This window comes from Candida jiufengensis, assembly GCF_024610255.1.
Source record: "Candida jiufengensis strain CBS 10846 chromosome Unknown scaffold2, whole genome shotgun sequence".
In the NCBI taxonomy this organism is placed as follows: Eukaryota; Fungi; Ascomycota; class Pichiomycetes; order Serinales; family Debaryomycetaceae; genus Lodderomyces; species Lodderomyces jiufengensis.
The window spans coordinates 1,019,304-1,044,883 of record NW_026261561.1 but is presented as its reverse complement, the minus strand read 5'-3'; the positions used below and the strand labels follow the sequence as shown (position 1 = coordinate 1,044,883).

General features: G+C 30.1%; 11 protein-coding genes across 11 annotated transcripts; 7 read left to right on the top strand and 4 right to left on the bottom strand. All coding sequences in view use genetic code 12, as the record gives it.

Moving 5' to 3' along the window:
- Nucleotides 1-186: 186 nt before the first annotated feature.
- Nucleotides 187-1,917, bottom strand: GDA1 (guanosine diphosphatase; the record flags this gene model as incomplete). The annotated part of the gene is made up of 1 exon (XM_051764092.1): nt 187-1,917. One exon carries the CDS (start codon nt 1,915-1,917, stop codon nt 187-189), a length of 1,731 nt encoding a protein of 576 aa, XP_051619558.1.
- A 1,050-nt stretch (nt 1,918-2,967) lies between these two features.
- Nucleotides 2,968-4,155, top strand: KGF54_003497 (uncharacterized protein; the record flags this gene model as incomplete). The annotated part of the gene is made up of 1 exon (XM_051764091.1): nt 2,968-4,155. The coding sequence occupies one exon, from the start codon at nt 2,968-2,970 to the stop codon at nt 4,153-4,155; it is 1,188 nt and encodes a 395-aa protein (XP_051619557.1).
- A 460-nt stretch (nt 4,156-4,615) lies between these two features.
- On the top strand, nt 4,616-7,774 carry KGF54_003496 (uncharacterized protein; the record flags this gene model as incomplete). The annotated part of the gene is made up of 1 exon (XM_051764090.1): nt 4,616-7,774. The coding sequence occupies one exon, from the start codon at nt 4,616-4,618 to the stop codon at nt 7,772-7,774; it is 3,159 nt and encodes a 1,052-aa protein (XP_051619556.1).
- A 61-nt stretch (nt 7,775-7,835) lies between these two features.
- KGF54_003495 (uncharacterized protein) lies at nt 7,836-8,621 on the bottom strand (the record flags this gene model as incomplete). The annotated part of the gene is made up of 1 exon (XM_051764089.1): nt 7,836-8,621. One exon carries the CDS (start codon nt 8,619-8,621, stop codon nt 7,836-7,838), a length of 786 nt encoding a protein of 261 aa, XP_051619555.1.
- Nucleotides 8,622-8,838: 217 nt separating this feature from the next.
- Nucleotides 8,839-9,837, top strand: KGF54_003494 (uncharacterized protein; the record flags this gene model as incomplete). Its single annotated transcript, XM_051764088.1, has 1 exon — nt 8,839-9,837. The coding sequence occupies one exon, from the start codon at nt 8,839-8,841 to the stop codon at nt 9,835-9,837; it is 999 nt and encodes a 332-aa protein (XP_051619554.1).
- A 1,492-nt stretch (nt 9,838-11,329) lies between these two features.
- On the top strand, nt 11,330-11,962 carry KGF54_003493 (uncharacterized protein; the record flags this gene model as incomplete). Its single annotated transcript, XM_051764087.1, has 1 exon — nt 11,330-11,962. One exon carries the CDS (start codon nt 11,330-11,332, stop codon nt 11,960-11,962), a length of 633 nt encoding a protein of 210 aa, XP_051619553.1.
- Nucleotides 11,963-12,319: 357 nt separating this feature from the next.
- Nucleotides 12,320-13,003, top strand: CYP5 (peptidylprolyl isomerase family protein; the record flags this gene model as incomplete). The annotated part of the gene is made up of 2 exons (XM_051764086.1): nt 12,320-12,646; nt 12,710-13,003. 2 exons carry the CDS (start codon nt 12,320-12,322, stop codon nt 13,001-13,003), a joined length of 621 nt encoding a protein of 206 aa, XP_051619552.1.
- Nucleotides 13,004-13,089: 86 nt separating this feature from the next.
- Nucleotides 13,090-13,875, bottom strand: KGF54_003491 (mediator of RNA polymerase II transcription subunit 6; the record flags this gene model as incomplete). Its single annotated transcript, XM_051764085.1, has 1 exon — nt 13,090-13,875. The coding sequence occupies one exon, from the start codon at nt 13,873-13,875 to the stop codon at nt 13,090-13,092; it is 786 nt and encodes a 261-aa protein (XP_051619551.1).
- Nucleotides 13,876-14,183: 308 nt separating this feature from the next.
- On the top strand, nt 14,184-14,738 carry HNT2 (bis(5'-adenosyl)-triphosphatase; the record flags this gene model as incomplete). The annotated part of the gene is made up of 1 exon (XM_051764084.1): nt 14,184-14,738. The coding sequence occupies one exon, from the start codon at nt 14,184-14,186 to the stop codon at nt 14,736-14,738; it is 555 nt and encodes a 184-aa protein (XP_051619550.1).
- Nucleotides 14,739-15,720: 982 nt separating this feature from the next.
- KGF54_003489 (peroxiredoxin) lies at nt 15,721-16,311 on the top strand (the record flags this gene model as incomplete). The annotated part of the gene is made up of 1 exon (XM_051764082.1): nt 15,721-16,311. The coding sequence occupies one exon, from the start codon at nt 15,721-15,723 to the stop codon at nt 16,309-16,311; it is 591 nt and encodes a 196-aa protein (XP_051619549.1).
- Nucleotides 16,312-19,354: 3,043 nt separating this feature from the next.
- On the bottom strand, nt 19,355-25,264 carry KGF54_003488 (uncharacterized protein; the record flags this gene model as incomplete). Its single annotated transcript, XM_051764081.1, has 1 exon — nt 19,355-25,264. The coding sequence occupies one exon, from the start codon at nt 25,262-25,264 to the stop codon at nt 19,355-19,357; it is 5,910 nt and encodes a 1,969-aa protein (XP_051619548.1).
- Between the last annotated feature and the right edge of the window lie 316 nt (nt 25,265-25,580).

Here is a 25,580-nt window from a genome sequence, read left to right as displayed (position 1 = left end):
GAAATATAATAAAATAAATCAAATTTTTATGGAGATAGAACTTTTTTACAACCTAAGAGATTCAATTGATGAGAAATTTATAATTATTAATCTAATAAATCATGGAATAAAATTTATACCAACCAAAGAGATTCGTAAAATAAGAAAATTATTTATTAACCAAGATGTCTATTTTTACTTGTGATTTTAATCTCTACATTTCCATAATGGATTTGTTTTATCTAATAATGGTAATGAAGCACCTAAACACCAACCTAATTCATTATTATCAATCTTTTTAGCAGTTCGTAATTCTCTATTTAAAGGAATGTCATACCCAGTATGTAACATAGCAGTTATAAAACTTAAATCTAAACACCATTGAGGATTTTCATTTAAATTTACCAAATGATCATCTAAAAAGAAATCTTTCCACATTGATTCACCAGAACATACAGATTTTGTTAAATCTCTTAATTCTTCAACTGTAAAACTTGATGGCATACCAATTGGTGTTGTTCTATCATAAAAGAATGAAAAAATGAACATATCTGAATTTTTATTAAATGCATGAGTTAATGATGGTTGATGAACTCCATTGAATGAACAAGGTTTTGAATCACACGATGCTTCTTTATTTAATATTTGTTCTGCTAAAAATCTACATTGTGAACCACCTGAAGCTTGTGATGGACCTTTCATATTAACAACATAAATTTCATCATCTGCTACTTCGACTTGTACATTTTTAGCAATAACTTCAGGAGCAATACAAGGATTTAAAAGATCAGTAGTTGCAACTGCTTCTTTAGCTTCCTTTTTGGATTTATATGAAGTTAAACTATTATCTTTCTTCAAGTGTTTCTCCAATATTAATTTATTAATTTTATTTCTACCTTGCATTAATCCATAACCTAAATGACTAAATTGATATAAAGTAAAATCATGTTCACCAAATGAAAATTTATGCTTAGTTTCTCCTTCTACTGGTATTTGATCTTTATATTCAGGTTCAAAAACAATTTGTGTAGATCCACCACCTAAATCAAATACTGCAGCAGTTGGTAATTTATCTTTATTACCAATGTTTCCCAATAAAAAGTTTGCAGTGACCCATGCATAAACTCCTTCATCTTTACCATCTAAAATGGAAATACCATCACCTGGTACAACTGCAAATGGATAATTTTCCAATAAGTGTCTTTTAACTTCTTGTAATATAGCTTCAGATTTAGCTTCACCTAATAATCTTAAACCTGCAGTTGCTTTCACAGCAATTGGTGTACATTTTTGTTTATTTTTTGGAACTTTTTGTAATGCAACTTCTAATAATGGATCTAATGATTTTGCAGCTCCTACAGTATCAGTATCATAGGAACTTAAACCTGGTTCAAGCATTTTAAACTCTTCAGATAATACTCTTGGAGGTTGTACACATGTATTAAATTCATAAACATGAACTCTTGAACCTGAACTACCTGCATCTATCATTATAACATAATCAACGTCATTACATGCTTCTCCTTTAAAATTTGATTGTTTTGGTGTTGTAATTTTTTGTACATCATTTGATCCTGAAATTTCATTATTACTATTTTCTGGAGTTAATTTTTCTGCTATAATTTTTTTAGGTTTATCATCTTTTTCATATGGAGCTTTTGTACCTACATGAGGTGAACCTTGTAAAGTATTTTTACTTTCATCATCTTCAACATCTTTTTGTGGTGGTGGTTGTATTGGTTCTTGTTGTGATATATCATCAATTATTTCATTGTTATTACTAGAAGACTTTCCTAATTCAATATCACTGTTTGCAGCTGGTTTATTAACTCTTTGAATAGATTCTCCGATTGAATTTCTTGATGTTGCAAAAAATGTTATTATACCAAGTATAGCTAAAACTGCAACTACTAATCTTATATTCCTAGTATTTAGCATATGATGTATTGGTATTTATGGTGCAAACTTAGGGAACTAAATATTAAATAAATGAGATCAAGAACTCTATCTGAGAAATATGAAAATTCTATGTTACTATCTTCCTCGTATTATTATTATTTATTTCTTTTAGTGAGAGAAAAAAAATTTTGATTATTTTTTATACGTGTTTTGTTACTGTTAATTTATCTTATTACTATTATGCGTTTGTATTAGTAAAAGTAACATCAAATTTAAATACAATCGTTAGTGATGTTGTGAATACTTGTGATAAACTCATTTATGATTTATCGTAATATTGAAGCAGTAACGCAGATAAAACATATTTACAACTTAAATGAAATGGACCAAAAGTTCTATGTGTTGAATTATTAATCAGAATTTTAATTACTAAGAAACTTAATCTTAATAAATTTTTGATGTATTATATTTTACTTATATACAGTCCTGATAGCTATAGTGTTTTCAATTCCGTTTTCATACAACAAATCCTAAAACAAAATTACAGAAAACAGATTTCCAATATCATTTTTTGAAGGATTTGAATCTCTAAAGGGGCTGCAACTCTCGATTCCAAGTTATTTCCTTATCTTAATAAGTTCTGACAATTTTTTATTTAATCTTGTACCACAACTGGTTAAAAATCACAAACATCAAAAGATTGATGACATTATTTTTTTAGTAAACTTTTTAAAATAAATTTAAAGCTTCACACTAGATTAACTATTTTTTAGTCCCGAAAATAGACCTTAGATTAAACGTTTATTTATAATGTCTCGGTTAAGATTGAAATTGATAGAGTATTATGATTCAAATTTTTAGTTTGAACCTCACCACGTTTCACAAAAATTGAAACGTGCTATCTTAATGCTACCAAATTTTGTAAGATATGGATTGTATGTGCTAAACAATCAAAATACAATACTAAATGTAAATATATAAAATATATAAGTACGTAAATCTCATGTTTCAAGTCGGTAAAGTTTTGTTTGGTTTCAAATTTAATCTACTTTCCTGAGTTAATTTTGAATTAATGTTTCCTCAATAATAATGATTAAGAGTAAAGTTAAAAAATCGAGATATTCAAAATTCCCATTCTCAACTTGCAATAATGATCATTTAAAAGATACAAATACTTTGATTACTCATGGAGTCAATTTAACTATTCAGTTAGGTACTTTAAACCTACATGATTTTGAAATAGAAGATAGTAGAAATTTAAACTCAACAAGTCACATCTCCCGAAATGATATCAACAATAGCAAAGATAACTACAATAACAAACACCAATTTGAAGATGATGATGAAGACGATTATGAGTCAGATAGTGAAGAAAGTCTTATGGACTACGAACATGAACCACCAAGTCCTATTTTAATACCCACTGACCTACCAAAATCATCATTAAGAAGAGGAAGTTTAACAAGAAGATTATCAGACGATGTAAGCTACTGTATGTCCTTACATTTGTGTCATAATAAAATTGAGAATATGATCAATGAATATTTCCCAAAAGATTTAATAAATGATGACAAAACATATATTGAAATCAGAAATTATATAGTTAATTCAATAATTCAAAATGAAAATAATATTGAAAAATTCTTAAACAAAATAATAAATCATAAATTCAAAAACGAATTATCAGATATAATACGATCAATATTTATAGAAAAATTTGTTGAATTGAGACTAGAAAATTTAATTGATTACTTCCACAATTTTTTAAATCAAAATCAAAATATCTTCAAGAAATCAAGTTTATTAGATAATCCATTGTTTTATGAAAAATATTATAAAATTTGGAAATTAGATATAAATGATTATAAATTTTATGAGGAAGAATATTTCTTAGATTATTTTAATAACGCAGGAAAGTCCTCAGCATCAGTTGAGCATATAATGTTACAAAATGGATTTTTAATAAATTATAGAAGATTTGTATCGTATTTTACAAAAGATGTTTCAAATTACTATGATGATGATGATGATGATGATGATGATGATGATGAAGAAAAAAAAGAAGATGAAGAAGACTTGAGCACCCCTTACTCACAATTATCAGCTTATGATGACAATTCAAGAAATAATAGCATAGATTCAAATTTACTGTTAGACTCATTAACTCATACGCCGAAATGTTTGAGATTTAATGAAGACATTAATATTATAAAAATCAATAGGTACTTACCTGTAGATCATATTTTATATGAAAAATTTTTAAAAAGTTGCAATTAGGATAATTAATTATAGATATTTAGTTCTTAAGTAATATACGTGCTGGCATTATATTAGAGTTTACATTTTTATAATTTTTGCAGCTATTGAAAGCCACTTACGAGATCTGTTGGTAGCATATATATTACACAAATTTGTACTCCGAATTATATTGAACATAGATGTAATTTAAACGTTTTGTATTGAATAAACATAACTCAAGGAACTTTCAAAGCTTAGATCTCATATTTTGATTTATCTGAAGGTTATTTCAACGTATAGATTCTCAAATAAGGTCAATTGTAGAGTTTTGAATTTTTCCGGTCTCCTTTTCTTGTTATCATTAAGAAAAAAATCGTTACTGGATCTAAAAAAATAATTTTGTAGTAAAAGGGTTTTGAGACTAAAAATATTATTATATATTATCATTTAAATTGGTTGTCAATTATTTTTACCCCATTCCACTTTACAGCTAACATTAATGTTTCTGACACCAACAAGTTCAGATCAATCAAATGGCTCTAAAAATACTAATAACAACGGCCCGGATCTAAATCAAGAACAGAAACCAATAAAGAAAAAGAAAAGATCATTAGGAACATTTCCTTGTCAACATTGTGATAAAGTTTTCAGTAGGTCAGATCATTTAGCGAGGCATAATTTAAATCATGAACCTAAGGAAGTTTATGTTTGTGATTTCCAAGTAACAACAAATGGTGAATCAACAAAATGTGGTAAAACTTTTGTAAGAAAAGACTTGAAAGAAAGACACATCAAAAGACATTATGAACTCATGGAGTCTGACTCAAATGGAGTTATCAAAAACAATATTATTACCAACAAAAGGAAAAGAAAACAGTCTTTAGTAAGCAACGACTCAAGCTCGGAAAATAACAATCACTCACGTTTACCACCACAACAACAACAACCACTTTATAACAATAATATACAATATCCACCAGTATCATATCCAAATCAACCACAATTATCGCCATACAATAATTTAAATTTACCAATCCCACCGCAAAATCAAAATTCTCAAAATTACGGCTCAAGTTCTTCAGTTGGATCTTCACCAAGGTACCCAATGGCAACTCATAACGGTTCCTTAACAAACCAGGCAGATTTGTCATCTTTATTCAAAACTTATGGAACAACAATACCTCAAAACGATATAATATCATGGCTTTTCAATGACAACCAACCAAATCAAAATTCACAATCAAAACATCAACAATACGATAATTTTAGATCGCCACCTAACAATCAACTAGAAAATTTGATACCTGGAGTACCCAATTTTCAACAAATGCCCCAAATTCCATCACCTTATGGAGGCTCTGACTTTTCGCCCTCATATCATCAAACTTATAACACCAACCTAAATTCTAATGTAAAACAAAATTTAATTCATGATCATATTGGAGTCTCGAATAGTAACGGACTTGATACGAATGTTTTCCTGCAAGAGGTTAATCCGTTAGATGATTTATTTTTTACAAACTATCAAGCTTTTACAAATAATAGACGACAATTACAACCAACAAATGAAGAAAATGTAGCGAGTCATCCATATTTAGCATTTAATACTACTACTTCAAACTCACCTACGACAACTATGGAATCTAGTGGTGAGAACAACGCCATTGTTTCAGATACAATTTCATCAGAAGAAAACAAATTTTTACATCATTCTGAAAACTTCAACAAGGAGAAAAACCCTAATTTTTTTGTGGACTCTGCCTTAATTGATGATATATTAATGCAAATTAATATTTCAAGATTGAGCTTACCAGATAATGGTCGAGATCTAGAAAACAAATTCTCGTATTACTTAAATCTGTATTGGAGACATTTCCATCCAGAATTTCCTATATTGCATAAACCTTCATTTAATTCTAAAACAGCAAATCCATTATTATTGATATCAATGATCATTGTGGGTGCTCAATATAGTTTTCCAGAAACTGCCAAACAAAGAGCTTATAAGCATCAAAAATCTTATGAATTTAATTTAAGTTTACAGTTGGCTAAACCTTTAAGATTTGCTTTATTTATGCATGATGATTTCAAATCACCAGTCAAAGTTTGGATTTTACAATCATTGAATATGTTGGAATGGGTTGAGAAAAATTTCTTGTCTCGAAGAATGCATGAAAGAGCTCATTTACATCATGGAACAACAGTACAATTGTTAAGAAGAAGTCCTATCATGGGAGGAAATCCAGCAACAATGCAGAAAAAAGGTGCAAGTATTTCATCAAGCGGTGGAGAAGATAGTGATGTTAATGAATTAGATGAAGTTAAAAGTACTTCATCTGAAGAACTTGATCATGAATTATTCAATCAATGGCTAGAATCAGAGTCTATGAAGAGAGCTACTTTTATGACTTTCTACTTAGATATAATTGACTATGTCAAATTTAGACATAATCCTCAAATTTTGTTTTATCAATTACAATTATTAAATTTACCATGTAATGATGAACATCTTTGGGAATCAAAAGATATTAATGGATCCTTTAAAAGACTTGTAAAGAAGCAAAGAAAAATTCAAGACAATGCAAGTCGTAAAAAATCTAAAACTGAAAGTTTTTTAACTTCACTTAAAAGATTAATAAAACAAGATAAAACTCAAGATTTGAAGTCTACTTCTCCTTTCATACAAAAAATTATGTTGGCTGGTCTAACATCATTAATGCATCAAATGCAACAAGTTGAAATTCAAAATAATTCTTCATTAATTGCAACCACTACAAACTCATCAAATAATAAAATTTGGAAAGATATTTTAATTAGAGCTTTTGATCATTGGAATTTTGAAGTTATGCAAGGAAAAGATCAAAATCATCATATAAATGACAAAATTTCAACATATAGTATATCTCACAACAAAGTTCCATTACCAATTTTTTACTTAACTCAAATTATCGGGTTATCAGAAATCAATCATTATGATATTGCTATATTTGGAGGATCACCAGCAAATCAAAGTGTAAGTGCAACAATGAAAGATCATTATATAGTTCAACAAAAAATGAATAAATTATGGTCATCAAACAAAAATAATAAGGAAAATTTTAGAGGTATTATTTACTGTTATATATTCTTATGGCAATTATTATTAGATGAAAATGGTGATGCATTAGAATGGGAACCAAATAAAGATTATTATGATAGTTCAGCTGCTGTAAGTATCGCTGTTCTAATACTATGGAGTTATTGTTTTATAACTTGTGGTTTAGAAAGTTCAAGACATCAAGAAATTGAAAATGAAAAACCTACCACGTATGAAAAATTAGTTCAATTAAGTGCAGAGGATGGTCATCAATATTTGAATCGGATCAAACAAGAATTTTTGACAAATTTGAGAAAGTTAAATTTACACAAAGAATTTAATATTAACTTGTATCAAGGTACAAAACATCATGAAATTATAAACAAGTATTGTGAGCTTTTACCGTCAATTTCAAATAAACAAAATATATCTGGACTTTGTTTTCTAATCGGTACAAGACTAATGACGAGTCAATGGGAAGTTATTAGAGAAAATGCCAAACTAATTTTAAATTGTGGTCTTAGATCAATTGGTAAAAAGACAATTTTATGTCTAGACTTATTTGAAAATGATTTTACGTAAATTTATAAAAAAAAATATTATCAAAATTTATTAGATCCTTTATCGAACTGAATTATTCAAACTATACCAATAATACCGCATTCACACAACCATCTCTATCTGGTTCATTTGTTATTTGTGCATATTTACCCCAAACAACTTTACCACCAGCTGTTACCAAACCTAATTCAGAAACATTTACTTCTATTATGGTACCTTTTGTTAATACACCTAATTGAGTATACATTGGTGATTGAGGATTTTTCTTGACTCCCAATATTGGTAAAAATACAGTAACTCCTAATTCTGGATGTGTTACATTTGCCTTTTTCTGTCTTAATGCTGCAGGACGTATAATTCTTTCCATTTTAACGGGTCTACGAGTAAAACCTTCTCCAACAAATGTATGTTTTGTTATCATTCTTTTCCAACTCTTGTTCTTTTGTTTACCTGTCTTTATAACTTTGAACATTTCTTCTTCTGATATACCTCTTACCTTGGGTAATGGGACTGAGAATTTATCAGCTTTTTCTAATCTTTTTTGTTTAATACTTGATGATAATGCCTTTGCTGTATTGTTTGTTTGACGATCTAAAAGATATGTTGGTAATGCTTCACCATCATCTTCTTTTGGAGTTGATGGACCTTTAACTTTACTTTCTTGATGAGCTTTAATTTTCTTTTTCATAGATACTTTTTCACTATATCTCTTTTTAGCAAATTGTTTAGCCTTCCAACCTTTCAAATTTTGAGCATCTTTTGCGACTTTATGACCTTCTCTTGCTATTCTTTTTCTTTTTCTTTCTTCATGATCAAACCTTCTACCATGTTGTTTTATATGCTGCTCTATATATTCGTTTTGAGGCATCTTGTATGTTTGAATTTGTTGATTAGTTAAAAAAAAGGTTGATTACTTCTTTGACTTATTAAATAATCATTTTCTCACTTAATCTCATCTTAATAATATAAAAATCCAGTAACACAAAAAAGAATCTATACCGTATCTGATTTATTATAGAAGAATCAAAAAAAATATATATATATAATTACCACCAATAGCTTTATCAACTAAAATTATTTCATAAATGTCAAATATAGATAGTATATTAAACTCTATCATAACGTCAACAAGATCAGCCAATCTTGCAGTTCAAGATTTAATCAATTCAGAATCAAATGTTGAAACTCCAGAACTTATAAAAAATTTACAACAAAAGTCAAACCAATCAGAACTTGAAGGCATCTCCTTACTCTCATTAAAAAACCAATCATTAACTTCATATATAAACAATTTAGCTTTAATAGTGCTAGGTCAATTAGATAGACTAGAAAATGACGACTCCGAAAATATAAGATCAGATGCAATAACTCGTTCCATAGTTCAAAGAGTAACCTTGGAGAAAGGTGTAAAACCGTTAGAGAAAAAACTTAATTATCAGATAGAAAATTTGCTCAAAGCTTATAATAAAGAAAACGACTCATACCAAAGAAAACAAAATGAAAACGAGGAAGAGATAGAAGAAAATGAAAAGGGTGAAGAACAAATAGATTCTGAAGATGAGGATGATGAGTTAGCATTTAGACCAGATGCGTCAGCATTAGCAAAATTAGCACCAAAATCAGATTTAAAAGATTCCAAATCAGATTCAAATGAAAAATATAAACCTCCAAAAATTTCAGCTATTGCACCACCATCATCATTCAAAGATTCAACTGAAAAACCTGAAAAAAATCAAAAATTACAAAGTATGGAGGAGTATTTACAGGAACAAAGTGATTTACCTACTGCTGAAGCAAGTATTGGTTCAACTATTGTGGGTCATGGAAGAGGTGGAGTTAAAACTTCTCATGATCGTAAAAAGGACCAAGAAATTCAAAATTATGAAGAAAGTAATTTCACAAGATTACCAACAACTCAAACTAAAAAATCTTTTAAACAAAAGCAAAGAGATATGGCTAATCAATTTGCCGGTGAAGATTGGAGCATGTTTAATGGCAATAACGATAAGAATTTAAGTTCTGGTACTTCAAGGAAAAGAAAAGCGACAACATCATGGGATAGAGCTAAGAAAAAGCGTCAATAATTGTATACCAAATTTATAGAAACAAATACATAATGTTGCTGATCACCATGGTAACGAAAATTGAACAACATAATGTTTTGTATCGCCCCTAGTTAATCTAGAACATGTCATTTCTATCAATTCCTATAAAATGAATTAATCGTTCAAATTTAAGTTATGTCACATATAATTATTCAATTTGTTGTGAAATTTGATGTTTATAATTAGGAAAAACATTACTCCAAGCGCCTGCAGATTTTGAATTAATATTAGTTATTTGTTACAAAAAATAGATGGAGTGAGCATTTTTTTTTTTATTTGCAACAAATGAAGTCTTTGATTGCGCTGTAAAAGGTTCGGTAAATCATTGATCATATAATCAATTATGATGAGGAATTTCAACATTTGAAATTTTTTATATTGAATTATGATCTTAAATTAGTTCAATTTTTAGATCAAATCGACCAGGGCTACTATCCAGTGAAAAGATTGATCAAATTTGGCAAATTTAAAAGGTAGTCAATTAATGACCAGACAAAGTAATTGAGCGATAAGTTTTTCGAAAATATTTCGGAGGTCAAAAATGTTTATAGCAGTAAATTGTAATTTTTGTAACTGAATAATTTTGTAATTAATGTACAAAGTTATAAAAATTTGAATTAATTAATTTAAACAAAATATACTATCAGAACTTTATTGATACCTATCAAAAATTTATACATGTTGCAGGTTTGTTACGATTTTAATTGCTACAAATTTCTTGCGATCAAAATATCAAATGATTCAACTTTGAGAGTATAGAAAAATTGACTTTACACATAGATTCTTTTGAAGCGTAGATCAATTTTTTTCGTAAATACATCTCTAAAAAATTATAATTCAATAGAAAACTTTCTCGTAAATTTTAATTTAGTTTTAATTATGCGCATAAATTTGTTTGTAGTAACAATAGAAAAACAATCAAAGAAAAAGAAATGTACGGCATTGAAACAATAAGGTATTGATCTAAAAACTTAATCATATACTAGAATTTAATGGTTTTTATAATGAAAGGGAGTTTCTTTGATCAATTGTATTTGTGAATTTAACTCAACAGATGAAAAGTACATGCCCAAAATTTTACAAAATTAGCATAATTAACAGGAGTGTTTTGGCAAAAGTTAAAGCTCACCCCAAAATTAGATAGCATGAATCAATTACTTGAGTCTTTTTTTAATTGGTGGAAACTCAACAGTTCTGTGATCTATAAAATAGCACTTATTACCTCATTATACCTAGGTATTAATTGACAACGTCTTTGAATGTGGAATAACAATGGGAAGTTGATTGAACAACTTATAGATTCCCTATTCTTGTTTGCAAATAAGTGAAATAGCTAGTTTCGATGAGAAATGGCAATCTTGGAATTCTCAAATATAAATAGCCACTAAAATTCTTTTGATTGAAAAGTAAAACCTTTCCATCTATCAGTCCAAACTACTAAATCTACAAAATCAGAATAAAATACAAAAAGATGAAATTCTCCTCCGCTGTTATAGCTGCTGCTGCTTTTGCTTTGATTGATGCTGCTCCTTTTTGGTTTAGAAGAGATTACAATGACACTTTACCAGCAAATACTATTTCTGAAGCTTCAACACCACTTCCTTCTCCATCAACATCTATTAAATTCGAAACACAATCAACCACAGAAGATTCAAATAATGCTATCACTCCTGCCCCAACAGACACTGCCACCGAATTAATTACAGAAAGTGAGACTACGGCTGAAATTATAACTGATAGATCAAGTTATTGTGAAAATAGACAAACTGTACCACGAACTAATTGGTACCTTTGCGATCCGTACTGGACACCAAATACCGTGACTGACGAACCATCAACATCATTCGACTGGGGTACCGCTGTTGTAGGATGCCTTCTTGATGGTCCAGATGGAACTGTTGCAACCACATTTGATTGGATGAAACCTAGTCACCGAATGCCAATGTACGGTTGCTGGATAACCCGTCTTGGACAAAATGCTGATGACGATCTTTGGCTCCTTAATGATTGGGCTCTGTTTGGACGTATGAGTAGAGATGATAAGGAAGAAGATTTACCTGAGTGGGTAGAAGCTATTCCAACAACCGTGGTGAGTACTCACTAGCTTTCTTGTAAATCCCTTACTAGCTTTTGTTTAATTAATTAATTTAGTTTTATTTTTTTACCAGTTCAATTAACAACAAATAAATTTTAAATTTATGTCTTGAAGATTTTGCAGCCAAATTACTTTAATAATCTCTCGCTAATTAATCATGAACAATATGCACTACTTTTGTGAAACAATCTTCTGTTTTGAGAATTTGGAGCGGCTTTTGAACCTTCCACATTAATTTTTCAACATTGACTAAAGAATGCGAGCTTAAACACATTATTTTCACACCTGAATTTTGGTCCAATTATTCGTACATTTACTTGAATCAATCAGAATTTAAAGAAGTATTGACAGTTGAATCGATTATAAATGATGAAACTTATCACCTCCGTAGTCTTACTTTTATCAGTAATTTTTTATTTCATTGGTCAAACCAAAGCTGCCAAAGATTTACCAGAACTTCCAGAAATTACAAAAGAAATTTATTTTGATATTGAAGAAGATGGAGAGTCAATCGGTCGTATTACCATTGGATTATTTGGTGATGTAGTTCCAAAAACTGTTGAAAATTTTAGAGCTTTAGCTACTGGTGAAAAAGGATTTGGTTATCAAGGTTCAATTTTCCATAGGGTCATTCCAAATTTTATGTTACAAGGTGGTGATTTTACTCATGGTACCGGAGTTGGAGGCAAATCAGTATGTTTTTTTGATCTAGCAATAATCAGATCACTTTATTGGTATACTAACAAAAAATTTTAGATCTATGGAAACAAATTTGATGATGAGAATTTTGAAGTAAAACATGATCGTCCAGGTTTATTATCAATGGCCAATGCTGGTCGTAACACGAATGGCTCACAATTCTTTATTACTACCGTCCCAACTTCTTGGTTAGATGGAAAACACGTTGTTTTTGGTGTAGTTACTGAAGGTATGGATGTTGTTAAAAAGATTGAAGGTGTTAAAACAGGACGTGCTGATCGTCCTACAAAAGAAATCAAGATTTTAAGAAGTGGGGAAAATAAACTTGAAGTTGAAAAAGATGAACTTTAAATAGGTTTACTATCAAAATTTTATTGCTCAGTATACAAGTGAATGTTTCTCATTATTTTTCATTAAAATCCTCTACTAAATTAAATTTATACATTAGTTTTCAAATTCAACAACTCTATCGTACTACCCTTACCATATAATGGTATATCATCCAAATAAATCTCATTGCTGGCTTCATTCGTAACTTCATTCAATAACAAATCGAAGGCTGCACTAGATATAGTATTTGTTGTTAATTGGGGGGTATTTGAAGTTACACTTGGTGGTTGTCCAATTGTAGGGCTATCAGTCATTGAAATTGGAGTATCAGTAGTAATAGGTAAAGTATCAGATAAAGTAGTCACCTGTTTCATTGCTTGAGGTTGATTTTTTGTATTATTTTTTTCATGTAATGAGTTGTTGAATGAATGACCACCATCTGATATATGATAGCTTGTCATTTGATTTAGTGTATCTATCGATTGTCTTAACGATAAAACATTAGCTAGTAGTCTTCCAGATAAAACGTCATAAATCTTAGGAGCTTGATAAACATTTGCACCAATTATATAATAATCTTGTATAGTAAAAGTATGTTGTTGATTAAATCTTTTTTGTTTTCTTATTATCCAAAAATCAGGCTCTTTAACAAATGCAATAACAAATTCAATCCCAGTCATTTCAGATAATCTTGATTGAAAATATTGATAAAAATTCATGTTATTAGGTAATTGAATTTGTTGATATTGAAATTGCATCATTAATACTTGATTATTTGAAGTACGATCATAAAATGGTGAAAGTGCAAAATATTCTAAAACATTACTTGTATTTAATCCTCTCTCCTGAATAAATTCAGGCGATTTCCATTGTATTTCGTCTAATGCTTCCATAAGTTAATCGAATTAGAATGTTTTCTATTCCCCAAACTTGGATCTTTGGATTTTTATTTTTTAATTAAAATGAATTTATTTAAAAATTAAACAGCTGAAGAATTGAATAAAACAATTATATTTTATATGACTTTTAGGATCTGTTAAGAATGTAGTCAATGCAATAATGTTTATTATGATTGATTTTGAAGTTGAAATGTTTGTCAAAAAATAGTATTATATGTCCGAGACATCTTTAGAAAAGTTGATTCTGAAAACATATAGCAAACAGAGATAGAAAATCATAAAACTAACAATCAATTGTACAAATGCCAGGTAAAGATATATATTTTTTCAAATTCATAGTCAATAATCAAGTATTTTATAAATCAAAATTTTCATACGCATTAGTTAACCTTAAACCACTAGTCCCTGGTCATGTTTTAGTTGTACCATTAAGAACTTCAGTATTAAGATTTGCTGATTTAACTCCAGATGAATCAATTGATTATATGAATACATTACAATTAGTTCATAAATTTATATCAAAAATATATAAAGCTGATTCATTAAATATAGCAATACAAGATGGACCTGAATCTGGTCAACTGATACCACATTTACATACGCATATAATACCGAGATATAAAACTGATGGATTTGGAGATTCAATATATAATAAATTAGAAGTTGATGATTTAGATGCACATTATAAACAATTCGAAGAAAGAAAACTGAAATTTATAAATATAACTGAAAATTCTAAAAGTGAATTAGATCAAAATGATGATGCAAGAAAAAATCGAACTAATGAAGAAATGGAAAAAGAAGCTAAACATTTAAATGAAGAGATTGAGAAGTTTATAATAGACTCTAAATTGTAATATAATACATAGATCAGCATATTCCCTTCAAGATAAGTTGATACAGTAACGTTCTTCTAATCAACCTAAAATTGATTAAATGGGTTACAACTTACATCAATCAAATCATTCTATTCACTTCTACCTTATCTATTAATGCGAGTTTATAAAGTTGATGAAACAGATATACGTAAATGTGTAGTTACGTTTATAGAATTATATTTTAAATTTTAAGAAATTTGAAACATATATATCCCCTCGGCTGTTATAAAAAGTATAAATAATTATTAGAAATATAATAAAAAGCCATAATTAAATTACATTAAAATGTAAACTTTACAAAATTAATTTTAGAACCACTATAACTTTTATTAATAGGATAAGAATTTATAAATTAGATAATATATATTAGTAATATTAAATTTTCAGTATCATATTTTGAACCACCCCTAGAATTAAATTTTTCTCACTGGAACTGCTATTAAATTTTTTTATATTAATAATGATCTGATAAATCGAGATTCATATGATTATACAAAATTGAAAGAAAAAAAATTAATGTTAATAAAACTTCATATTTTAAAGAATACTTTATTCAGTTCCATTTAAATGGACCCAAAACTCTATCCTTAAAAGCTACTTCGTCACCAATTACATATAACTCATATGTTTTATCATCCTATCTTCTATGAACTTAAGCATTTTTATTTTCTTGAGTTAAGAAAACACGTCTATTTGATAAACTATAGAAATAACGACATTTTGATACCATCAAATGGTAGCTGTAATGTTCTATACATACTAATTTAATTAATAATAATGGAACATATTATAATGTAATAAATAAATAATTATTTTAATAATTCAAAAATATAAAAGGGACTTAATCTGCCCACCCCTCCAAATTTTTCTATCTGTGAAATTTTCTTTTAGTACTTCTTTTCCATTATTTTTTAAGTCAATTGATCAATTTTCTTTTACTTATTCAGATTATTCATATAAAATGGCTCCACAAATTCAAAAACCAGCTCCTTCATTTACAAAAACTGCTGTCGTTGATGGTGTTTTTGAAGAAGTTTCATTAGAACAATACAAAGGTAAATGGGTACTTTTAGCATTTTTCCCATTAGCTTGGACTTTTGTTTGTCCAACTGAAATTATTGCTTATTCAGATGCTTTCAAAAAATTTGCTGATAAAGATACCGAAGTTTTATTTGCTTCAACTGATTCAGAATATACTTTATTAGCTTGGAATAATGCTGCCAGAAAAGATGGTGGTTTAGGAAAATTAAATATTCCATTAGTTGCTGATACTAATCATTCATTAGCAAAAGATTATGGTGTTTTACTTGAAGATGAAGGTGTTGCTTTAAGAGGTATCTTTTTAATTGATCCAAAAGGTATTTTAAGACAAATTACTATTAATGATTTACCAGTTGGTAGATCAGTTGATGAATCATTAAGATTAGTCGAAGCTTTCCAATTTACTGAAAAATACGGTGAAGTTTGTCCAGCAAACTGGCAACCAGGTTCAGAAACAATCAAAGCCACTCCAAATGACTCAAAAGAATATTTCTCAAAAGTTAATAAATAATTGGGATGTATAGGCATTAAATTTTGTATGTAACGATTACTTTTTTTTCAATAATAAAACAATTGATTTATTAAATTGATTTGGAGATTTGTAGATGTCAGTTCAAACACGATACGACGAACGAAATTAAAGTTTTTTCTAAATCGTTAAAAGCTAAGATAAGAACGTTTGTGGCACAAGTACGTCAAATGGAATTTTATTCAGAATCAATAATTGATTATATATATGAGTTTGGCTCAAGCCTTAGCAAAAGTTCGCGTTTAAGATATTAAGAAGGGTCTTTGGCCAAATTAACAATTGTAAGATATAATAGATTTGATTTATGTTGTCAAAACTGTGATTAGTTTTAATATGAAACATGTTGAACCAATCATAAAAATTAAAAAATCTGAAAAAAAAAAAGAAGGAAAAAAAAACTAAATTCGGAGCGGACACCGCTGATTTTTTTTTTTTAATCTTTTGGCCACAGTTTTTTCTTTGGATCTGAGACATTTGAGACATTTGATTAATTTGAGACATTTTGATTACAAACTGGTCTATTGATTCCAGAATTAGTGGTTCATTATTTACTACAGAATTGATGGGTATTGAAAACCTGAATTTGCTTTAAAGATTCGGGTTAAAGGTAGTGATATTTTAAAGTATTATAGTAGTGAACAAAACTAACGGCAGCAATGGATAATATACCTTGAAGAACTGAAGAATTCGATAGTATTAGCAATACTTTTGGTGAATTTGAATAAATGTGTGTGTTATTAGAGTCAGAAATTTTTGTAAACTGACACGACACAGAAATAATTTATATTGCCGCTAGATTTATATGTGTAAAATATAAGATAGTCAATCAAGAAAGTTCGTAAAGTTGGTTCATTCAACACCCTCTAGATCCATGACCTCTAATCAAATAATTAGTCACCTGTTATAGCGTAAAAAAAAGCGTATGGAAAGCTATTATCCTTTTTCGTGCTTTAACTGTCAATTTATTATCTATTGATAAGCTAAATACAAACATATTTTATTCGATAATTTGGAGCTGATTTAAACGAATACAGGTGGGTTTGAATTTAAATATTAACATAAGTCAGTAACTTATTATATTCTGGACTCTAATGTATAGAATGTAATTATATACAGGTCTTGTAGGTTTTTACATTTTTCTTACTAAAACAAAATGTACGAAACATTAATTTTTAATCTCACTAGAAAATGGAGTGGAAACTTAAAACTAAAAAAACTAGACTTATTTTTTCTTGAAAAATTATCCGAAAATATATCAAATGATAATGTGAAATCATACATAGTTTAAATTTGTTGCAAGCTTAAAGTATTTAGTCTTGATTATATTTATCCAAGCATCATGATTACGATATCAAAACACAATTCCAATAAACTTCACAATAGGGGTCGTTCGAGTTTCTGATCCTAATTACATCATCTCTATTGTATAATGCACTTTGATTTTTATAGGGGAAATTCGAAGAACTTAATATTAAAATTTCAGGTTACAAACTAAGAATTTGTTGTTTAAACCGTTATGAACTTTGAATAGATATTCTCTTTTGTTTCATTTTCCAAGCAAAAAATTGAACTAAGTAACAATACATTTCAAAACAAAAAGAATTGTTAATAAATTTTCCTTTAGCTGTTAATTTATAGCATGATTATCCAAAATTTTGGAGGCAGTCGAATTATGGAGAGTTGGAGAGACTCGTATTGTTTCATTGAGCCGTTCATACATGTTTTTGGAATTGAAAAATTAATAAACCAAAAACACTATTTCCGTTGATTGTTAGTTCGTTCCGACTAACTTGATCAGATTGAAGGTTTGAGAAATAAATTAAATGAAATACGAGAGGGGGTTTCCTCGAACTGATTGTTCCGTGGTTTCTCCAACCATGGATTTGTTTACAACCAGCATTTCAGCTTTTCTTCTCAAATTAAAGAGTATCAACTTTAGTGAAGTATAACAGTTTATGCATCATATATTTATTCGAAATAGAAGCCTTGGACTAAGTTTACCTTCAAATCAAGTATTATCTTTTTCAATTGTATGGCTAAAATTTTAAATTTGTACTTGTATTGTATTAGCAGATCTACATAAGTCCAAATTTTAAATACATGGAATTATCATATTTAGACTTGCAGAAATTTTAAAATATTTTATTAAATACAAAGTTTTGTTCATAACCTGGTTTTCTAATCCCAGATTTTGAAATTGTCAACGTTTTCAGATTTTAAAAATAAAAGTCGTTTAGACCCCTTTCAATTCATTGTGAGCCCGTCAGTGGTATTTTTAATAAAATTAGATTGGTATGAGATCTCAATTATTATCATCGACATAAGAACATTCATTTAAGAGATATTATATATATCTATATTAGTGTAAAGACCTCAATTCTTTTAATTGATAAAACAATTTGTCATCTTATTAATCTTTCAATATTAAATTCTACTATTTGTTAAATTTGGTCTCTTTAAACTTACAAATAAAGTATTGAAAAAAAAAAGAAATAGTAATTTTGGTTACAAGTTTTTCCAGAAAATTGCCCAACCTTAATAGGACAAAGAATTCCTGCATAAATTTGTTCGTAAATTTTTCGTAATCTGAAAAAAAATAGCTTCTTTTCTACTTTCAACCAAAAACGGAAAAGTTATAATAATTTTTATAGCTTATATATAAACAAAAATTCTATTAGTTCATATCAAGTTAATAAATAGTTTACAGTCTTTTTTGGTTTTTGATGCAATTTTTAAAGATATTAGAGATTACAAATGTGACGAAAAAATATCTATATTAATAACCGAAAGTAATAAAAATAACATACGTAAAAGAAATAAATGAGTAAAAATATACAAAAGCTGATGTGTAATTTCTGAAAAACGAAAAATGATATACTCAATACTCTTTACCTCTATTCATATTTCTCTATAATTATGGAGTATTGAGTATAACCAAATTCACTTTAATTTAAGCAAGACTGAAATGCTGCTAAATAATAACGAAGAAAAGCAAATTTATACAATCTGATTTAATTTTGATTCATTAAAAGAAAATTGATAAAATGGTGAATATTCCGACAATGAATGGTGAGATTCTTGAAATTGATCCTGAACCTTCATATGTTGTGACACTTGGAGAACCTTGTCCTGGAGATAATGTATTTGAAATCAGTGAGATAGTTGAAGTTGCGTGAGCTAAAGTTGTAGTGGATGCTTGAGCTGCTACTGATGTAAGAACTGAATTGGTTGAGCCTTGACCATTGTTAGATCCTTGACCATTATTAGATCCTTGACCATTATTAGATCCTTGACCAGTGTTAGATCCTTGACCATTATTAGAGCCTTGGCCGTTATTGGATCCTTGACCATTATTAGATCCTTGACCATTATTAGATCCTTGACCATTGTTTGAACCTTGACCATTATTAGATCCTTGACCATTGTTAGATCCTTGACCATTATTAGAGCCTTGGCCGTTATTGGATCCTTGACCATTATTAGATCCTTGACCATTATTAGATCCTTGACCATTATTAGATCCTTGACCATTATTAGAGCCTTGGCCGTTATTGGATCCTTGACCATTATTAGATCCTTGACCATTATTAGATCCTTGACCATTATTAGAGCCTTGGCCGTTATTGGATCCTTGACCATTATTAGATCCTTGACCATTATTGGATCCTTGACCATTATTAGAGCCTTGACCATTGTTTGAACCTTGACCGTAATTAGATCCTTGACCATTGTTAGATCCTTGACCATTGTTTGAACCTTGGCCATTATTAGATCCTTGACCATTATTAGATCCTTGACCATTATTGGATCCTTGACCATTATTAGAGCCTTGACCATTGTTTGAACCTTGACCGTTATTAGATCCTTGACCATTATTAGATCCTTGACCATTGTTTGAACCTTGGCCATTATTAGATCCTTGACCATTATTAGATCCTTGACCATTATTAGATCCTTGACCATTATTGGATCCTTGACCATTGTTTGAACCTTGGCCATTATTAGATCCTTGACCATTGTTTGAACCTTGACCATTATTAGATCCTTGACCATTGTTTGAACCTTGACCATTATCAGATCCTTGACCACTTGATTGAGATGTTGATTGAGACGTTGTTGTAGAATAGCTATCATTTGATCCGTTGCTGACACCAGTAGGCGTTATAGTATTATAAACACTGCTGTTTGCTCCATTCGTTATTGTTGCATAAACTGGAGTTGAAGTGAGGCCGTTAGATCCTAATTGAGGTTTTGACTGACTTGCTACACTTGAAGTTGGTAAGCCAATCGATGATTGATGTGGGAAAGTGGTGATGGTGGTAAAGTATGAGTTTGATTCTGAAACTATTCCAGATTCGGTTTCAACTAAGCCATCTGAGTTGGTTGTAGTCCAAGTAGTTGTGAATTCAGTAGTAAATGGTGCTGATGATGAGCCAATTAATGATGAAACTTCAGATGATGAGCTAATTAATGATGAAACTTCAGATGATGAACTAGTCAATGATGAAACTTTAGATGATGATGATTGATGTGGGAAAGTGGTGATGGTGGTGAAGTATGAGTTTGATTCTGAAACTATTCCAGATTCGGTTTCAACTAAGCCATCTGAGTTGGTTGTAGTCCAAGTAGTTGTGAATTCAGTAGTAAATGGTGCTGATGATGAGCCAATTAATGATGAAACTTCAGATGATGAGCTAATTAATGATGAAACTTCAGATGATGAGCTAATTAATGATGAAACTTTAGATGATGATGATTGATGTGGGAAAGTGGTGATGGTGGTAAAGTATGAGTTTGATTCTGAAACTATTCCGGATTCGGTTTCAAATGAGCCATCTGAGTTGGTTGTAGTCCAAGTAGTAGTGAATTCAGTAGTAAATGGTGCTGATGATGAGCTAATTAATGATGAAACTTCAGATGATGGGCTAATTAATGATGAAACTTCAGATGATGAGCTAATTAATGATGAAACTTCAGATGATGATGATCGATGTGGGAAAGTGGTGATGGTGGTAAAGTATGAGTTTGATTCTGAAACTATTCCGGATTCGGTTTCAAATGAGCCATCTGAGTTGGTTGTAGTCCAAGTAGTAGTGAATTCAGTAGTAAATGGTGCTGATGATGAGCTAATTAATGATGAAACTTCAGATGATGAGCTAATTAATGATGAAACTTTAGATGATGATGATTGATGTGGGAAAGTGGTGATGGTGGTGAAGTATGAGTTTGATTCTGAAACTATTCCAGATTCTGTTTCAACTGAGCCATCTGAGTTGGTTGTAGTCCAAGTAGTTGTGAATTCAGTAGTAAACGGTGTTGATGATGAGCTAATTAATGATGAAACTTCAGATGATGAGCTAATCAAAGATGAAACCTCAGATGATGAGCTAATTAATGGTGAAACTTCAAATGATGAGCTAATTAATGATGAAACTTTAGATGATGAGCTAATTAATGATGAAACTTCAGATGATGAGCTAATCAATGATGAAACTTCAGATGATGAGCTAATCAATGATGAAACCTCAGATAATGAGCTAATTAATGATGAAACTTCAGATGATGAGCTAATTAATGATGAAACTTCAGATGATGAGCTAATTAATGATGAAACCTCAGATGATGAGCTAATTAATGATGGAACTTCAGATGATGAGCTAATTAATGATGAAACTTCAGATGATGATGATCGATGTGGGAAAGTGGTGATGGTGGTGAAGTATGAATTCGATTCTGAAACTATTCCAGATTCGGTTTCAACTGAGCCATCTGAGTTGGTTGTAGTCCAAGTAGTTGTGAACTCAGTAGTGAATGGTGCTGATGATAAAGCACTAGATGAAAACATAGTGGAATTTTGATAAGGACCTGTTAAAGAAGGTACAATTGGTTTACTGGAACCACTTTCACTTTGACAATCAAAATCCCCTCTTTTACAAACAATAGGACCCGACGTAACTGGTGGAAAGGTTGTTACGGTAGTTGATGAGCTTCCTGATTGACTTACTACTCCAGAATCGGTTTCTTTACTTCCATCAGATTTTGTAGTTGTCCAAGTAGTGGTGAATTCAGTAGTAAATGGTGCTGATGATGAACTAGTCAATGATGAAGCTTCAAATGATGATGATTGATGTGGGAAAGTGGTAATGGTAGTAAAGTATGAGTTTGATTCTGAAACTATTCCGGATTCGGTTTCAACTGAGCCATCTGAGTTGGTTGTAGTCCAAGTAGTAGTGAATTCAGTAGTAAATGGTGTTGATGATGAGCTAATTAATGATGAAACTTCAGATGATGGGCTAATTAATGATGAAACTTCAGATGATGAGCTAATTAATGATGAAACTTCAGATGATGATGAATGATGTGGGAAAGTAGTGATGGTTGTTAATGAACTACCTGATTGACTTACTATACCTGAATCGGTTTCTGTACTTCCATCTGATTTTGTAGTTGTCCAAGTAGTAGTATATTCAGTTGTGAATGGTGGTGGGAAAGTAGTGACGGTAGTTAATGAACTACCTGATTGACTTACTATACCTGAATCGGTCTCTTTTGAACCATCGGATTTTGTAGTTGTCCAAGTAGTTGTATATTCAGTAGTAAATGGTGGTGGGAAAGTAGTGATGGTTGTTAACGAACTACCTGATTGTGAAACAATACCTGAATCGGTTTCTTTTGAACCATCGGATTTTGTAGTTGTCCAAGTAGTTGTATATTCAGTAGTAAATGGTGGTGGGAAAGTAGTGATGGTAGTTAATGAACTACCTGATTGTGAAACAATACCTGAATCGGTTTCTTTTGAACCATCTGATTTTGTAGTTGTCCAAGTAGTAGTATATTCAGTCGTGAATGGTGGTGGGAAAGTACTGATGGTAGTTATTGAACTACCTGATTGTGAAACAATACCTGAATCGGTTTCTGTACTTCCATCTGATTTTGTAGTTGTCCAAGTTGTAGTATATTCAGTTGTGAATGGTGGTGGGAAAGTAGTGATGGTTGTTAATGAACTACCTGATTGTGAAACAATACCTGAATCGGTTTCTTTTGAACCATCGGATTTTGTAGTTGTCCAAGTAGTAGTATATTCAGTTGTGAATGGTGGTGGGAAAGTAGTGATGGTTGTTAATGAACTACCTGATTGACTTACTATACCTGAATCGGTCTCTTTTGAACCATCGGATTTTGTAGTTGTCCAAGTAGTAGTATATTCAGTTGTGAATGGTGGTGGGAAAGTAGTGATGGTTGTTAATGAACTACCTGATTGACTTACTATACCTGAATCGGTCTCTTTTGAACCATCGGATTTTGTAGTTGTCCAAGTAGTAGTATATTCAGTAGTAAATGGTGGTGGGAAAGTAGTGATGGTAGTTAATGAACTACCTGATTGTGAAACAATACCTGAATCGGTTTCTGTACTTCCATCTGATTTTGTAGTTGTCCAAGTTGTAGTATATTCAGTTGTGAATGGTGGTGGGAAAGTAGTTATGGTTGTTAATGAACTACCTGATTGTGAAACAATACCTGAATCGGTCTCTTTTGAACCATCTGATTTGGTTGTAGTCCATGTTGAAGTGAACTCGGTTTGGATTGGAGGTGGAAAAGTTGTAATTGTTGTTAAAGAACTTGCTGATTGACTAACAATACCTGAATCTGTCTCTTTTGAGCCATCTGATTTTGTAGTAGTCCAAGTTGTAGTATATTCAGTGGTAAATGGAGGTGGGAAAGTAGAAATTGTATTTAAAGAACTACCAATTTGTGTAACGACACCTGAGTCAGTTAAAGTTGAACCTGCAGAATTTGTTGTTGTCCATGTAGTTGTATATTGTGAAGTTAACGGAACAATAACTTCAACAGTTTTTGTACTTTGGGTATTTGAATCAAAAGGTAATGTTGTAACTTTAGTTGTAGTTTCTAACCAAGTTGAAGTAGTAAGGAAAACTTCTTGACCATTTGAACCAGCATCATTATTTGAATAAGAGCCCCAAGTAACACTATAAGAATTACGTCTTTGAACAAAATCACCAGAACAATAATAATTATTTGTATATGAAGTGGAAGGAGAACTACCAACTGAAACACTCATTAAAACATCAAGATATGGTCTATAACCAGCTGGAATGTTATTATAACTAATTTGATATGATGATCCACTACAACTTTGAGTATATGAAAAACTTGATGCAGTTTCAGGACGGAACCAAGCATTCAACTGATTTGTAATAGCCGCATGAATTGATGAACAATCAAGTTGAGCGTTATTCACAGATATACCCAAAGTACCACTTGAATAACCATTCGGACAATTACCGGCCAATAAATAGTTTTGTTGTTTATTTAATGTTGGAATAACACGGTTACCAAAAACAATATCATCAGTGCTTTTTCCTTGCTGAATATTAGCACTTGAACCTCCTTGAAAAGTGGCAGTAGTTGATAACTTAGTATTTCCATCAGTAAAAGTAACGGTATTTGTACCAGCTGTATAACAAGTTGAATCTTGTAAATCAACACTATTTGCTGAACCACCAATGTTAAATGTAATAGGAAATGAAACTGTACCATATGCATCTCTACCAGCTTGAACACTATTACTAGCAGTACATTGTAATTCAGAGTAAGTAACAACTAAATCACCAGGAGCAAATTGACATGTGGCATAAGTTGTACCACCAGCTACTAAATTAACTGAGTTTTGACTAGTTGTAAATTTAAATACGCAAGGCATATGTAAAGTAAAAGTGTCACCTGGTTTAACATTTGCTCCTTTAATACTCCATCCTAGAGTGGCTATCCAACTAGGGTTATTAGGGGCTTGAACTGGATAATTAGCTGCATTTTGCCATACTAAACTATTAAAACTTGTGAAAATATTTGAAACTTGAGCAGATTGACATAATGTCAAAAATGAAATAATCGCGAAAAAAATGTGTGGTAGCATTTTTTAAAGCGTTTTGATTTTTGATGTAAATAGTTGTAAATGAATTAGATGAAACAGAGTAAATTAGAAAATTTTAAATCAACTATAAAGGGTTCAATTAATTTGAAAATATCTCTTTATATATATTTGTCATCTATTATTTCTATTTATTTGATTGATAATTTATTAATTGTATATTAAAAATAGGGACTTTTAAAAAAAAAATGAAAAAAAGGGTTTTTTTATCAGAAAATATAAAAAAGGTTGCAAAAGTTTCACAAAACAATTAAGTTTTGACGTTTAATTTATTAAATTTTCTTAAGATTCTGCTACAATA